The sequence below is a fragment of the Condylura cristata genome, unplaced genomic scaffold, assembly GCF_000260355.1.
Source record: "Condylura cristata isolate star-nosed mole 26May11 unplaced genomic scaffold, ConCri1.0 scaffold00011, whole genome shotgun sequence".
Classification (NCBI taxonomy): domain Eukaryota; kingdom Metazoa; phylum Chordata; class Mammalia; order Eulipotyphla; family Talpidae; genus Condylura; species Condylura cristata.
The window spans coordinates 17,365,512-17,383,066 of record NW_004567112.1 but is presented as its reverse complement, the minus strand read 5'-3'; the positions used below and the strand labels follow the sequence as shown (position 1 = coordinate 17,383,066).

The window sequence follows — 17,555 nt, the reverse complement described above, 5'->3', positions numbered from 1 at the left end:
CAGTAAAAACACATTTTAATTGTCAGCCTGACTGCTTATAAACAAGGTGGTGAAAAATTAACCTCCCTGAACAGAGAGCAAGCAAAATGGAGATTTTAAAATAAAATATTGGGGTCAGAACTTAACCCACAAATTGAGAAAACTCAGCTCAGGGAGGAAAAAGCTGGCCAGGCCCTCTGTTTTTGAGTTCACACCACATTTCAAGTGAATGGCAAGTTTCCTAGCCACTGTCCACTCCCTTCCCAATCCAGCTGGCAAGGACACAGTCTGGCATGGCAAGCTGCATGCCAGAGGCACATAAGTGAGTTCTTTATTGTGCTGTTGCCCCCTGGCCCACCCAATACCCTCAGCCAATCCTAGACTCAAGACCCTAACTACCCTCTCTCCCAATCCACTCCCCACAGGCAGCAGGAACAACAGTAGGTAGTGGGGGACCGCCTCACCTTGGCTGTCCTGTCCCTGGAGCCGCTCACAATGATGCCCCCTTTGCAGTCCACACAGTTGACCTCCTGTTCATGAGCCAAGTACTTGACAGTGAAGGTGTTATGCACTTTATGAATGCCAATCTTCCCATCTCTAGGAGAGAAACAAGGAGCCCACCCCAAAGGCCAATTATTCTTTCTGGAGAGAACAAGTCTACATAAACAACCCAAGTTTCCAATGATGTCCAATTTGCTAAGCTTTAAGTAATTCAGCCCAATAAGGTGCTGAACTTCTTGATTCTTTACTTCTTCAGATCACCTGGGCAGAACAGACATGAGATAAAACAAATTCCCCCTCTGAGAGTATCAAAACCAGCTTCAATTTCCATTAAAGACTGTTCCTGTTTTCCTTCTCTAACTATCCCTATTAAGCACCTTCGGTAAACCCCTCTACTTTAAATGTAAAGAACCACTACCCCTTCTTCTACTGTCTCTCCTCATTCCTTTGAAATTGAGACAGAGAAGCCAGAGGCAAGTAAAAGGTGCCTGAAGAACACTAAAGGAGAGGGTGGTGAAGAAGCCTGCAGCACTTACCCTCCTGCACTGACAATATGTGAGTTGGCCAGCACGAAGTGGCAAACATCCTCATCATGTCCAGCAAACACTCCCATGGGCCGACGGTTCAAGCTGGCACCATCTGGGCGGAACTGATAGGCCAGAATGAAATTAGCCTGGGATATGTAAAGAGAATCACCCTCCAGCTGCATCCAGGGCATCTGGCTACAGAGATGGAAAAAATAAAATTAAGGATCAACAAGATATAGCATAAAAACTCAACTCTACTCTTGGAGTGGTTGGCTGATCCTCACCTTAGCAAGGATAACCTGCAAGGCTAAGTGTATACCTGGCTCCCCTCCTTCAAAATTACGCATCTCTAGGCGTCTTTCAGAAAACTAGCAAGATTGACCTAATTTTCTTTAGATGTTCTAAGAGACTCAGAATTAAAAGACCAATTTAACAAAACTTTTAAATTTTTATTGAGTAACGTCGTTTGCATTGCTGTTTCTTCATTTCTGAGGTAGAGGATCCTCCCCTTGAAGTGCTATGACCATAGCGTACCACCACCAAAGCACCTGTGGTCCAACACCAGAGTTCTCTGAGCTCCCTCATTTTGTTCTCACGTCTCCCCCACAACCTCTGGATGTCTCAGTTCTATAGTCAACTTTCAAGTTTAGTTTTGAAATTTGGCTTGATCTGACCCTTTGTGGTTTGTCTGTATTTTGCATAGAAGTCACATCATATGGTCTTTATCTTTCTCTGTATAATGTATTTATTTCACTTAGGATAATCCCTTCCCCCTTCATTCATGTTGCCACAAATGGCATGAGTTTATCTGTTTTGACCACTGAGTAGTATCCTACTGTGTTTATATAACACCTTCTAGATCCAGTCATGTTTTTGGGAACCAAGGTTGTTTCCATAGTTTGGCCATTGCTAATACATGCTGCGATGAACATGGTGTGCAAGGTGCCTTTCAAAACGGTGTTTATGGATTCTATGGACATATACTTAGGGGTGGAATTGCTGGGTCATATGGAGATCCATTAATCCATTTAATCTTTTGAGGAACTTCCGTACTGTTTTCCATAGGGGCTACCCATCTAGACTCCCACCAGCAATGTAAGAAGGTCCCTTTTCCTCCACATCCTCACCAGCATTTGTTATTTCTGGTCTATTTGATATGGGGCATTCTCACAGAAGTGAGAGTATCTCCAACTGCCAAGTCTGACTGAGCAAACTGGGCTGTTTCTCCCCCAAACTCCTTAATACAAGCATCATGGGAATGTGGAAAAGTCCTACAAATTGACTTGATGGGCCATTAAATGCAGCTTGGACATTGTAGTCACCAAATTTCTCCTCATGAGACTCTTATAAGTGTGTGTATATATTACATGTGGAGCTTGTGTACAGTGTGTATGGGTGCCTGCATTCTCATTCTTCACGTTCCTCTTCAACATCCCCTTGCATGAGTTTGTGGCACTCTCAAGTAAGGCAACAAGAGGAGGCTGGATTGAAGCTCATGTGTTAGAGCTAGTAAACAGCCTAGTAACAGTCTAGGACTAGAAACCAGGTTCATGACAGGTGAACAACAGAGAATCCTGGCACAGCCTGGTAACATTTGTGTGTTTATTTGCCAAACTGCTTGAAATCAGCCCAAAAAGACATCAGGAACAAAAACCTGATGGAGAAACTCTTCTTCCTGGTATTAAAAGGCAAAAGTGGGGTGCAGAGAGTAAAGTCCTTTATTAGAAAAAGCCACCTGTCCCCCATAGTTCCTTTACTATTGCTATCACCACTATCAATACATGACCAACACAAATAATGTGGGCCTTCCCTGGTGGTGCAAGGGGTTAACATGCAGCAATATGAAGCTATCCACAGCCACTGAAGCATGAGTTCAACCCCAGCAGACCTCTCCGGTCTCACACACTGCTCCCCTCAGCAGTGTATTTCAGTCAGTCTGCCTATTCTGCTTCCCACTCTGTCTCTAGTAAATCTTCACTCCCTGCACGTCTGACCTGTACCCCAGTTTTTGAATGCATACATGAATAAATCTTAAAAAAAAAAGTAAGTAGGGCTCTCCCTGGTTGCGCAATGGGTTAAGGCACCACATTATGAAGCTCTCCGAAGCCACTGCAGCATGAGTTCAATCCCCCCACCAGGGAGCTGACACACATGGCACAACAGACCTCTCCTGACCCACCCACTGCTCCCCTCAGCAGTATATTTCAGTACATCTGCCTGTTCTGCTCCCCACTCTGTCTCAGGTGAATCTTCTCACCCACACCGCTGGCCTATACCCCAGTTCTGTAAGCATAAATAAATCTTTAAAATAAATAAATAAATAATGTGAGTGAAACCAGTGACACTGGACACAAGCAGAAAGGGTCATCAAATGAAGAAGGCTGCCTAAATCTATCAGCACAAGTACAGCCCAAAATAAAAAGAGGAATTATGATGATCCCAACTCATTCCAACCAATCAGTTCAAATGAGTACTTTTTTGGTGGGAAAAAATTATAACTATGAATTAATTTACCATCAATGAAGCATAAAATCTGTGACATTAACAACATCAAAGCCACTGTCTAAATATTCTGGCACTTGTTTGAAGGTCTAACTCCTGTAGCATAGCTGTCTGAACTCTTAGACCCCTACTTTGCCTTTCAATAAAGAAGGGGAAAGGACTATAGGAAGTCAAGAGTGAAGGTTGAACTCTCTAGAGTAGAAGAGTAAAAGGAAAAATACCAAGATGGGTTGAAATATTAGCGCATTTATCTTTTGAGGTACATCAACAGTGGTTACTGCTCAGTAATAGGGTTAGAGGTTTGATTTTCTTTAAACTTTTCTATTACTTTCAGTTTTCTACAATAAACATTTATTATTTTATAATTATAAAAGTATGGGATTTGTTAAAGTTCATAAAGATTTTGGTAATCATTTTGTTATTGAAGTAAACCTTTTACAGAACAGGAAAAAAAGTTACTCATCTGGGCCCTTACCAGTGGCGCAGCGGGTTGGAGCGCAGCACTGCGAAGCTGGCAGTGGCCACTTCAATGCAAATTTGAGCCCCAGCCCCGGAGGTGACCCACATGGCTCAGCAGACCTCTCCTGACCTGCCCACTACTCCCCTCAGCAGCATACTTGTTAATCTGCCTGTTCTGCTCCCCACTCTATCACTGATGAATCCTCTTACTGCCCCTGTACCTCTGGTCTATAGCCCAATTCTATATGCATAAATAAATAAATCTTAAAAAATAAAAGTTACTCATCTGATACCCCTTCTGTGGTATTTAAAGGATCACCAGATAGAGCCACACTGCACAAGACAGGCACTTTTACACTCTAGCCAGGACCAGACTTCTCATTTCCCAGCATGTTTTCCTGTTCCAGGTAGCTGTGAAAAAGTCAAGAGGCTACTTACCTGCATCTCCACTTCAGCAGAATCCCCTCTCGACAACGCCCCAACCGCCAGTTCTGAGACACTTTCACCCGTTCCTTTACTGGGACATTGGTCATCCTGTGTAAAAACAGAACAGATAATTCAGCTACTAAAACTCACTGCCAAACAGAGAAAGTCCCAGGGCTTATTTTGCCAGGTCTCAGGAACACACAGACTACGTCTGGATAAATGAAATGTTCAGGAGATAAGAACTCTTGATCTCTCCATACTAGGATAACCAAGAAAGCTAAGGAGAGAAGTTTGTCCTGTAAAGTGCCTATATGTAATGTTAAAGCAACATAATGGAGAAAGAATCATTAAGAGTGCTAGAACCAGAGGCTCTCCAAAAGGGGGGAGGGGGACCCTGACCCCTACCTTACACCATAAAAATGAATTCAAAATAAATCAGACTTAAACATAAAATCTAGAACTATAAAGTTATTAGAAAAACATATATAAAAATTTGTGCTCATCAAAATGAATATATAAACCACAATAAAATATTCACAAAATGCATATTTGACAAAAGACTTACACCAGAAAGCATGAAGAAATCTGTATGTGTGTATATGGATGGATAGATGAATTATTATTCTATTTTGAAGGCTAACAAGGAACATTCCTATAATATTGATGGGAAAGCAAAATGGTACAGTCATTTTGGGAAGAAGTATGGGCAATTTATAAGTCTATAACCTTGTAATTATCCAAGAGAAATGAAAGCATATTGTGTACAAAAAGGCTTTTATAATGATCATAGGAATTTTTACCATAATAAGGCAAAATTTGTAAACAGCCCAGGCATCTAACAATAGGGAATGGCAAACAGGCCACTGTGTTCATGCCACGGACTACTACTCATCAATAAAGACCAAAGAAGTATTGCTGGACATAGAAATATGGATAAATCTCAAAAACATTATGCTAAATTAAATAAATTTTACAGAGAAGACTTCAGGTTATATGGTCTCATTTGTGTGAAGTTTGGGAAGGAAAATTAATTAATAATGAATAAACCAGAAGAGCTAATCTATGATGAATAAACCTGACTATCAACAGGATGGGAATGGGGACTGACTGAAAAGGAACAGACAAAAACCCTGAGGTAATGTTCTATGTCTAAATTGTAAAGGGATTTGGGTTACAGTGAAGTGTACCTATCAAAAATGTATCAAATAATTACTTGAGAGAGTTTCATATATGTAAGTCTTTTAAAATATATATATAATCTAACCTGCATGCTAAATGATATGCATGCCTAAATGTTTGTAGAGGTGAAATGTACTTATCTATGTAACTTATTTTGAAAAGTCCAATAGAGCAAATACAGCAAAATGTTAATTGTAGACTCTAGATGATAGGTATCTGCACAATTTATTCAACTTTCACATATATTAAAATTTCTCATTAAAAAAATCTGGAGATGGAGTGTCAGCAGTATTTCCAGGTGAGTAAGGTAAGATCAGTAAGAGATAGAGAGCACACATTAGTAACAGAAATGGCACAGCTGGAGGTAGAGGGGAATGCTAAGTGGCAGAGGATAAGAAGAACTCAAAGCCTCTCTGAAAGTGCATCTTTGGACACAATTCTGAAATTGTTGGCAAGAATTTAGAAACTGCACTTCAGGCCCCTAAACCTCTCATGTTTCCCTGGCTTATCCCACTGGACAACAGAAGGTACACTGCTTGGTACACAGTATTAACTCCCAAGTCTACAGCAAAATGCACTGGCAGAGAAGAGAGACACACATTTCTTCCAGTCTCCACCATGCTTTCACATTCCCCTCTCTGTGCCACCCCAAATGGAACAAACAAGTCCTGCCATCAAGATTCTAATGTATACAGGTTGGAAAGATGATTTTATTTTAATTTTTAAAGACTTCTTTATTTAAATATTTATGCATACAAGAACTGGGGTACAGGCCAGAGGTGCAGGGAGTGCGAGCATTCACCAGAGACAGTGGGAAGCAGAACAGGCAGATGTACTAAAATGCACTGCTGAGGGGAGCGGCAGGCAAGACAGGAGAGGTCTATCACGCCATGTGGGTCAGCTCCCTGGCCAGGGATTGAACTTGTGCCACAGTAGCTGCAGAGAGCTTCACAATGCTGCACTTTAACCTGTGGTGCTACCAGTAAGGGCCTGAAAGATGATTTTAGAATGGGAATTTTTTTAAATTATGGTATTGAAAATTGCTCAAGGATTTAAGACCTACTAGTATTTCTTCTGTGAAATGCTCGTCCACTTTTCCATCTTTCCTATTAGGTTCATGTCCTTTTTCTTGTGAGTTTGTAAAGACTATATATTCAGTTGTTAATTTGCCATTTTCTTTTTGCTCAATTTATTGTATGCTATTCCTGAAGATTTCATTATGTTTTATATATCAATAATTTCATATTGATCTTTTGTTTTTGAAGCACTTTAAAGAAAGTGAATTTTCAAGATAGGTTTCACTGCTACAATTTCCTGTGCCCAAGACAGGCAAAGAATATATTTTTATTTCAAATCTTACATCTTAAAATCTTTTCACCAAGGTAAGCAGAGCTTAGTTAACCTAGTTGAATACTAAAAAATGACTTAGAATTGATCTATCTGGATCATGAGTCAAATATAATTTATTTGACAAACATGAATATAGTACTCATAATGTGTCAGGTGCTATTTCACTTACGTAATGCCTTATGCATAATAAGTATCAAAAAGTGTATATTGACAGGGAAATAATATTCTTATGTGACTAGTTCTAGCCAATTAAAAGACATTAATAAACAAAATGTCTGCTACTCTGATCTTATAAAAAGAGAGCCAGAAACGGGGTGGGGGGAGGGAAATGCACGGGATTATGGTGATGGCACATAGGTGACTTGGTGATGGGAAACCCGCGGGGATTACAATTGAGATGGAAAAAAAATGTACAAAATGATGTAAAAATAAACTCTTATAATAAAAAAAAAAGAATATTCTCAGAAAAAAAAAAGAGAGCCAGAAATGCCCCAAACTGAAATGAACTTAATATCCAGCAAAGCAGCAGAATCAAAACAGGGGAGGAAGGAGCACAAGGAACTATGATGATGGCTCACAGGTGAACTGGTGGTGGGAATTTTACAGGGAATATACCTGAGAGTAGAAAGCACACAAGCATACATTATACAAAAATGAACAATGATTTAAAAATGTAATTTTTTTAAAAAAGAAAAAGAATGACTGTTTAAACTAGTACTGATGAGTTTATATATAGCAAGTTCCTAACCTTATTAGAAGGAAGAGAAAGATGAATACACATCACTAGAAAAAAATGAGAGGATATACTCTAAAATAGCAACAGTTAACTACAATTAGCCAGCTTTAACTGTTTTTACTTTCTTTGTGTTTTTATGCATTTTCCAATTTTCTACAATGTAATGTTTTGGTGAAGAGAAAAAATACTAAATATTAGTAAGAAATGCTATTGATAAAATGGCATCAATGGAGACAGACACTGAAACTACCATCTCAAACCACAGTATAAATTTTTTAAATGCAAGTAAATTCAAAACAGCTTTTAAGAAAGATTTTAAGGCCCTCCCTGGTGGCACAGCGGGTTAAAGCACAGCACTAAGAAGTTTAAGCCACTTCCGCATGAGTTCGATTCCCGCCTGCCCCAGAGGTGACCCACGTGGCGAGGCAGACCTCTCCTAACCCGCCCGCTGCTCCCCTCAGCAGTGTACTTTGTTGATCTGCCTGTTCTGCTCCCTGCTCTGTCTCTGGTGAATCCTCTCACCCTTCGCATCTCTGGCCTGTACCCCAGTTCTATATGAATAAATAAATAAATCTTTAAAAAAAAAAAAAGAAAGATTTTAAGAGGATTCAAAAGACATCAAAGTTTTAAATTTTAAATACTACATAAAGAAAACAGGTAAAATGAAAACAAGAGAGTAGGAGAAAATTAACAATTCTACAGTTAACAAATTTTCTCTCTAAAACTTTTAGGGAACCAATAAAAATCTAGCAGGATGACACCTTGTCTCCAACACCTTGTCTCCAACACCCTGTCATTCATACCTAACAGCATGTAAGAACAATCACAAAATATTCACACCGTGAACACAGGGGAGACATCTTACAACTGCAACAGTCCAGTTCACAGCCATGCACATTAAGGCAAACTAAAGTGCTGCCTCCTAGCTACCAAGTGAAAAAAACAGATTTGGTTTTTGCTGGTAATGCACTGACTGGCACAGCCTTTCAGAAAGCAATTCTATTGGTTAAAAGTTATTAAATGACAGCTACTGATTCAGCATTCCTAATTTTGTCACTAATATCACAAAGAAATAATTCAAAAGAAAAACATTGTTTACAAAGGTATTTATAGTTGTGCTGTATATTGAGAACTAAAATCCTGAAACTGCCCAAATGTCTCCCTATGGGGGGAAATGGTCTACTAATGAAGTGGAATATACTGTCACTGGAAATGACAGGGATAAGGACTGCAAAACATTTTAGAAATGACTACAGTAAATAACGGTAATTTAAAGCTAAGTCACATTTATAAAGGTAGAGGCGAGGAGACATCACATAAAGTTGTATCTCCATAAACAACAGGAAAGAAGTAGTAAACAGATGGTACTATGGAAGCAAGCAGTTTTTAAAAATATACTACACAAACTATTGATGGCTAAGTCTTTCAATTTATCTTTAACTGCTTAAACTAAATGAAATTGTGGGAAAAGTCCAATATGCAGATTTAGGAAAATGAATCCCAGTTCTGTCTCTTACTAATTATACCTTGGTTACCTAACTTTCCTAATTGTCTATTTCCTCACCTATAAAATGAGGACATTTTAAAAATAAAATGAGGACAGTATTTTACACAACTGTGGTCTTTAAAATACATAAAAGTGTGCTCTAAGTTACAAATCACTATCAAAGAGGTTTCTTTACATACATATATGTAAGAGCTAATTTCTATTAATAATGTCATCACTAAAATAATTTCTTTTTCTTCTAATTTTATAACTTAGGACTAATGTAAAACATTAGTCCTTTTTCAGGTTATATGATTAAAAATTGAGAATACACATGTTAAAAGCTAAAGTACATGAAAAATTCTTCTACCAGTGAACGTGGGTCCCTGGATTCACACTGCGAGTGTTATACTAGATGGGCGGAGAACTGAAGGCAGTGAAAAGATAGTCAACAGGATGGACCAAAGGAACTGAAGTCTTAATGGAAAAAGTATTAGACTCGCTGTCAAATTTTATCTGTACATCCTTCCCAGATATAATAGTACAGCTCATTTATAGTTAGGACTTCTTGGATTAGTTCTGAGTTAGATGGTGGGGATGAAACCAAAAATTGAATATCCTGGGTCACAGAGGAAGAAAACAAGGGGGCAAGGATCAAGCATTTCCTGAGTTGGGACAAGGACAACACTGCTCTCATCTCTCACGTCACTTCAACTGCCACTTGATGACACTTTACTAAGGGTCAGAGCACTCCCCTAAGGGCCTGATCACAAGAAACTTACAAAGCTGAACTTAAAAAACTGTTCCCAAATATGTATAAGCATCCTCTTGCACTAGCAATGCCAGAATCAAAATAATTGGCTGAAAAAAAAAATAATAATTGGCTAAGGTTTTCTCAAAAATCAAATTTTGATTTTTTTTTTAAACTACTCCATGTGGCTTTCACTTGTGACTTAGTGCCACTTGGTTAAAGTAGCTTAACAACTCAGCTTTTTCGTCCCTTTTGTTTGATCAGCCATCTCTGATGGTCAGTTGCCCTAACTGGTAGCCAAAACACATCTATATTCCTGTTTTCAGCACCTGAAAAATCAGAAGGAATAAAAACTCCTCCTTCTCTGATGATGGGTATCGCTCCCTCCTGTGGGGGCCAACCACCACCCAGTCAAAGGGGTTCGCAGCACAAGGCAGCGGAAGTACTAAGAAGACGAGGGCAACGGGCCTCGCAAGTACAATAAGGATCCTTGTTCCTATCTTTGAAATGTTTCTGGTTGGCTGTTTCTCCAATACAGTTGCTGATGTCAAGTGGGGGTGTTCCCCCCAAAATGATTAGTGCCCTGTAAATAAACCTCTTGCTTGGCTATTAATGCACAGAAGAATCTCTAACCTGGCCTGTGGTTCTGGCCAAACTTCCATTTTCCCAGCCCTCCTTTTGCCTCAGGGTCATTTTTCCACTTGGGCCCCTTTCTCAGCTTTCCGGCACTTAGTCACCATTACAGTTTGACTGCATTCCTGGGCGCATGACCTATTTTAAACAAAAACAATACAACATGCACCCACCGGTAAACTATCAGGCCCCTTAAAATCTTAGCAACAAGTGAGTCCAGCAGGATAGAAATTAATCTAGGCAGTTATCTAGAGTCCCCTTTCATTTCACCTCTCCTTGATCACACTCCAAACCAAAAGCAAATAAATAAACCAAGTCTGAAGAAAAATGGGAAGTGGAGGGGGGAGTGTGGTATTTAGGAGACATCTTAAACCTGCACAGCCTCTAAGATCAGAAAACTCCTGGGTCACGAATCAATTTCCCTTCCTGCCCCATCCTGGAGTTTAATTCTCCTTGATGTAACTGATGCTGCATACCTGCAGATTGGCATGATTCCCTGCTGGCTGAGAAACGGGGCCAAGGAGGAGGGCCAGGGCTAAGGTAAAACGATGTTTGGGGGCTTAGAATGTTAACAGTCTCTTGATTTCTCTGATCTTCTTATTTAACAGAAAGCAGATACCCCTTCATACTGCCTGATTCCACCAGTCTTTATAGTACTAAGAATCTGACTTTAAAGTACAAATATTAAACAGCCAAAACATAGAACTTCTAACTCTTCATTGACACTTGCATTAAACTAAATCCTCCAGTGGCCTCAGTAGCACTGTTCTATTATTAGGAGCAAAATAAAATCCATGAAAAATCATTATCCTGTTAATGTAATTGCTTGTCCTTCCTGGAAGGGAACAGAGAAATAGCCTCAAGACCCAGGGTGAAGTGAAACTGTTCAGAACATGCCAACTTGAGGACAGGACTATGCATAAGAAAGGCTCAGAGTTGAATCTCTCTTAGCAGGCCTCCAAATGTCAACCTCACCTCCCATGGACTAGGTAAATGGGCTCTACCCAAGCCCTTTTTTTCTACCTTCACTCCTACATCCATTTCTGCTTTCAATGCTATAGCCATACCTTCCTGTAATGCTTCTCTCTTCTGGTCACCAAATTCACCCATCCTTCAAGATCTAAGGAAGTTGTTATTTTCCTGATTCTAACAGACATTCTTTTCCATCTCATCTGAGCCCTCAGACCCAAACTACCATAAACCTGGGCATTGTCAGCTGTTCAGTTATATGTCTTATTTATTCAATTCAGTCATAAACTCCAAAGGATCAAATCTTCAGTCTCGGGGTGCTTCTAAAAGTTGCTCCCAACCATCACACACATGGTCTACCAGGAACCCTGAATAAGGTTCCTTCAGTTAAAGATCCATTTCAATGAATGTTTCAGACAAATCACTGAGCTACAATGTAGCTTATGACAGTTTGCTACAAATATGAGGAAAAGTGAATCTTCAGAGGAACATATATGAACTTTACTTCAAGGATATGAGGTTTTTCCACTTTCTAAAACATGCTTTATAAAAGATTTTAAAAAAAGGCATTCACCTTTTAATCTTTCTTTATTGTATCAAAAACTCTAACATTATATGAAATATATCTTAGGCACAAAAGATGACAACCACAGTCCCAGCATAGTAAAGTATTTTGATAGCTATTATTCAGAAACTGCTTAAGTAAGAGTTCTTAAAGTCTAGTTTCAGGAGTCACCCTTTCAGCAATGCATGTGCAGGAGCCCAGACACATTACCCTCCAAGGTTAGAGGTCCTTCCTGACAACATGGTATCTTCAGGAATTCAACCAAAGCCTCCAAATTCTCGTGAGACTCAAGGGGCGGAATCTGAACAGATAATGTACCTATCCATGGCACCCACATGTCAAAGCTGCCCAAAGTAGTTTCAGAAGCACTGATCACAACCCTGATCCTTACATGCACTTAGATCTAGGGTCATGGTCACATTCACATTCATTTCCATCTGCTGTTAGTCAGGTTCTACACTTGCAGTCATTTGGCTGATATGTGTTCTGCAACATATTAAGGGGAAAAAAGAATCCTATGATCAAACATTTTGGACTATGCTAGCCCAAACAAAATCAGAAAGACTCCTCCATCATAGAACTTCTCAGTGCCTTTAATTCACCAATGGGTATTGAATGAATCCCCGAGAGCAGGAGAGTAGAGCACAGCATTTCCCACACTCATGTGATCACAGAATCAGTTTTTTAGTATTCCCACTATACAATTTTCAGAAAGGCAAATCCAACACTTCCTGAAAATAAACAACAGCAAGAAAGATGCTATTTTTTTGTGAACAGGCATCCTCTATGTTATGTATTAGGTACCAGCAGACTCAGAAATGGACTTTGTTCTCATATCTTCAAAATGACTTTCCCCAGGGCTCCCCACATGAAATGTGAGGAACAGTACATTGCTCTGCTATTCAGGGTTGCTTTTTACTGTTTTTAACTGTATTCCATATTAATCAGCAAAACATGTTTTCAGTACAAAGGGCCAGGTTTCAAAACCTCTGGTGCATGTCCAGCCTAGATGAATGAATGAAGAGAACATGAACAAGAAGCCACCCAGAAAGATTTTACACCTCCAGTTTCTGGGCGATTATGATAAAGTGACTGCAACCAAGCTACCGAAGGACACATAAGAAGTTCTTCTTTAGTGACTCACTCTGGAGAGAAGCCCTTCTTAAGCACACACCACTCATTTCTGAATTTTGACTCAATATCAAAGAAAAATACTCAGAAACATAAGAAGACTAAGCTGGAGCAGGAGGGGAGGAAGAAAAAGGAGTAACCCATAAAATACTATTTCCCTTTCTCTACAGAGAAAGAGCCTGTTACAGAAGCTAGTGAGCAGGGGAAATATTCCTTCCAGTGAAACAGTTTTCCAGGAAAAGTACCGCAACATATTTACTATAAAACAATTTAATTTCCCTGTCGGCATCACCTGCCATCCCCACCTCACCCCCACCCCCAGCAAAGTCCACAGATTGTGGATTTCCTCTCTCTCTTGGCAGAGTTACCAGAAGAAATATAATATCCCCTTCGGACAGCTCCCAACAGCTGCTGGAACAAGAGGGGGAGCAGGGAACTTTCCAAAGCTGCCTCTAAAATTGGCCATTCCCCCTGCCAAATGAGGCAGCAGGTAAGCATAAGACCCTCTTTCTCTACTTTCTTAAAGCACAGGAGGACCCCAAAAGCAACAATGTCCCCTAGTCCGAAATACCTGTCTCCAACCCATCTGTTCTCCACTTGACTCTAAGTTGGAGCTGTACAATAAGTCACCACTCTATTTCTTCCCTAACATGTATTTCTTGAAGCAATCTTCTATTTCACAAAATTAATATTTTTAATTTATGTGCTCAACTCGCCAATATCCAAGTGAGGATTCTTACTGAATTCCTACTCATTGTAATTTCCTTGTCTCTGTCAACCTCCCCATCCATATTTCTTGTGTATACGTACAAACACACACAATCTCCTGCAGGTAAAGAGCCTTAAAACACAAAAGTCCAGGAACACATTCTGCAACAGCGACACTGTTCCCAGACCTCTTCCCCTTCCTCACCATCATCATACACTAAATGCTCTTCAATTCTGTCTAGAAAAGCCCATCACCAGTTGCCTCTGCGTCCCAGCTGAGACCACCAACAAAGAAGTTCATGGGGGGCAGAGGCAATACCTCTCTTCGTGGAGAAGAAACTGGACAGAGCCCTCAGCATCATTCCCCAAAGGTGACAGCCGTAGTTGAAGTGAAGACCGTGAAAACTGTACAAGAGTGGGGGTGGGGGTGGGGGGGTGGCTGGGGACCAGAAAATATAATGTAAGGAATGATTTGGAATCAAGGGTAGGAGAAGGCGGAGGGATGAACTGGTTGACCCCAAATGTCTTTTCCATCTCTAACTCCTATGATTCTTTGACCTCCAATTCTGTGCTGTGGACAAGGAATGGAAAATCAACAGACATGGCGATGTTTTGAAAGAGCCTGGCAGTCTGCTCTTGTCATTTAGTGGCCTTTGCATGTATTTTTTAAGGTGTCTCCAAGCCTTGACTTCATTTCACAGTTGTCACCTTTCTCAGCAATTTGAGCTCATGTCAAATACCAAAAGAGAAGGAGAAGAAGAAAGAATGTAGTGGCAATTAATTGTGGGCTAAAGAGGGACAGGCACCGGGCCCATTGGGTGGCCCAGACATCCAGGGAGGGCAAGTTGAACAATCTGGATATAATGACAAACTCGCTCAAAGTTGAGTGAGACAAAGCAGCCAAACCTCTAACAGGAGATAAACTCTTTATCCGGATGGCCTCACACTCAGTTTCAGATATAGTTCAAGCAGTCACCGGATGCAGAATTCATAAACACATTCTTAATTAGTGTAGCCATCTTACTTCCATTGACTCCCATCTGGATCCTGTTCAAATCTAACCAAAACTGCTGAATAGATAAGACTTGCCTCAAGAAGCAAGTTTGTTACTGAGAACCTTTGGATTCTCAACCTCTGCAATAGCTGACACACCTGAGATAAATTCTGAAGCCTGGCAAGTATCTGTGTCTACAGATCAAAGTGGGGGGTTATACCAATTTTTACTGAAAATTCAAAACTCAACTTTCTCATTTCTTTAAACAGTTGATCTCATCTTCTCCCTACTCCATGGTTACGAATCCAGAGAAGTTAATCCAATCCAGGGTTAACCCAGAGATAAGGTTCAACTGTCACACAAAGGAAAGTCTTTTCTATATCAAACCCCAAAAATATCTCTTAAAGAACCTGTATCTTTAGTAATCTCACTGTCATTTTGATTTAAACAGCTTAAGTACTATCTTCACTAAGTGAAGGAGCAAGACACAAAAAATTAAAAGTATAGAATATTAAAATATTTTCAGGGACCTCATTCCAATATGAATTCCTTATCATGCAAGTTTTGAAGACTTTGGATTTCCCCATGATTCTCCCTTAAAAACTAAGAAATTCATCCCCTACCACTTAAGTTTTACAAGAATGGGAAGGATATACGCAGCTTCTATTGTCTCACAGTCTTGGAATAAAAGGCCTCTTCCATTCTTGCATTTTGCCCTTGGAGGTTCTGACTGCACTACACCGTTTCCTGCTTCCACAGGTATATTTTTTTTTATTTATTTAAGCAAGTAAACTGACTCAGCTTTTATTAATTCACAAACCATTCAAAATATGGTCTTTCAAATTGGATGAAGACAAATACATTCATATACAAAAAAGCTTTTGATAGAGAACAAGAAACTCTGCTTCCTAGGTAAGGCAGAAAGGTGAAGGAGAAAGCCTAAGTTTACTTTAAGTGGCTAATTGTTTTCTGAAAATCACTGTTTAGGCCTTGAATGTAACCACTCAGCAATGCCTTCTCCTTCCAGAGTTAAAAAAGGAAACTTTATGCTTTCTGGGCCAAAAAAATGCTCTTAGGCACAATCATTTTAAAACAAACAAACACACTGCTTATCTGTATCCATCTCCCCACTCTGGATGTTAATCATCACTGAAATAGATACCCTAGTCCCCCAGCCTCAAAGAGCTCCAAGCCTAGAAGAAGCTGGCTGAGGAATGAACGTACGTGCCAGGACAAACACCTCGGAGCCTTATTCCCTAAACACCTATTGTTAAATTCTAGGCATCTCTATCACAGACAAATGCAACAGAGTACTGTGGGTTGATGAAAGGACATTTAAGTAAAATTTAATTTTAAACATGTAGGAGTTAATTTGGGAAATAAAAGATCAAGTAAGTTTTCTGTAACACAAGACTGACAAAAATAATTTTTTTAAGTTGATTTAATCGTAAATACACATACTTCTTTCTACTCTTAGCTTTTAATTTTCAGGATCAGAATTTGCACACAGCACCTCTGCTTTTCCTTGTTATTTTCTTATCTTTCCATCAATTTAACTTCTTATATTTAGCCTACACTATAAAGTAAGTTAAATATCACTGTTTTGTTCTTAAAGAATAAATTAAAATAGTTTTCCCTCTTCTCATCTAGTAAAACTTAACTGTTCTAGGAACAGTTCCTTGATTTTTTAATATTGACGCTATTTCTGTTCCCCTAGACTTCATGAATCTTCAAACAAAACTGATTTTAAAACCCAGATGACTGACTCAAATTATCTTTATGTCCACTTTAAACACACACACATACACACACAGGTTCAAGATAACTACCAGTGTTTGGCAAGAGGCCTAAAGGGAAGCAAATTATTTGTTTGTGGTTTTAAAGTGGTCAAAATGCCTTCAAGCACAAGTATAAGACCATTAACAAATCACAAGGAACCAAAGCAGTTCATCTTACTCAACAAAGCTATGATCAGTTAGGAACAGCCAAACTGAATGAGACCTGCCCTGGGCCGGAAGGTCACTAAACCTTAGTAGTTTGTGTTTCTGAGAATCAAGAGGCACTTTGGGAGGGAGTGCAGACAGTAAGCCAACAGGTTCTGCTGTCATGTTTCTAAAAGCAGTCAAGACAAGTAAGAGAAGCTGTGCATATACACACACACCATATGTTTTATCCACCTGTCTTTAGGCACACTCTCAATAAAGCCATCTCCATCTCCACTTTTGTTATATACATACTGATTAGAGAACTCAAGCAATTAAAAAGTTCCATTTTAGGAACCTCCCTGGTGGCACAAGGGGTACAGCACTGTGAAGCTATCTGCAGCCGCTGCAGCAGGAGTTCGATCCCTGGCCAGGGCGCTGATCCACATGGCGCAGCAGAGCTCTCCTGTCTTGCCTGCTGCTCCCCTCAGCAATGTATTTTGGTAGATCTCCCAGTTCTGCTCCTCACTCTGCCTCTGGTGAATTCCCTTAACCCATCCCCACCCTTCACCTCTGGCTTATACCCTAGTTCTTACATGCATAAATTTTTTCTTAAAAAAATCTTTTTTTAAAAAATGCTCCATTTGGGGCCCTCCCTGGTGGCGCAGCGGGTTAAAGCACAGCACTGAGAATCTAAAGCCGCTTCCTCATGAGTTCGATTCCCGCCTGCCCCGGAG

The 17,555-nt window shown here is 39.9% G+C and overlaps 1 protein-coding gene across 3 annotated transcripts in view; it reads right to left on the bottom strand.

Annotated features, from left to right (window-relative positions):
* FBXW4 (F-box and WD repeat domain containing 4) overlaps positions 1-17,555 on the bottom strand; it is a 76,393-nt gene that overhangs the window by 54,533 nt on the left and 4,305 nt on the right. For all 3 annotated transcript variants that reach the window (XM_004680515.2, XM_012723639.1, XM_012723640.1), the window contains exons 2-4: positions 4,407-4,502; positions 1,017-1,202; positions 444-576 (exon numbers count right to left, since the gene is read on the bottom strand). In XM_004680515.2, coding sequence (XP_004680572.1) covers positions 444-576; positions 1,017-1,202; positions 4,407-4,502 — 415 coding nt within the window. The remainder of the gene's footprint in view (positions 1-443; positions 577-1,016; positions 1,203-4,406; positions 4,503-17,555) is intronic.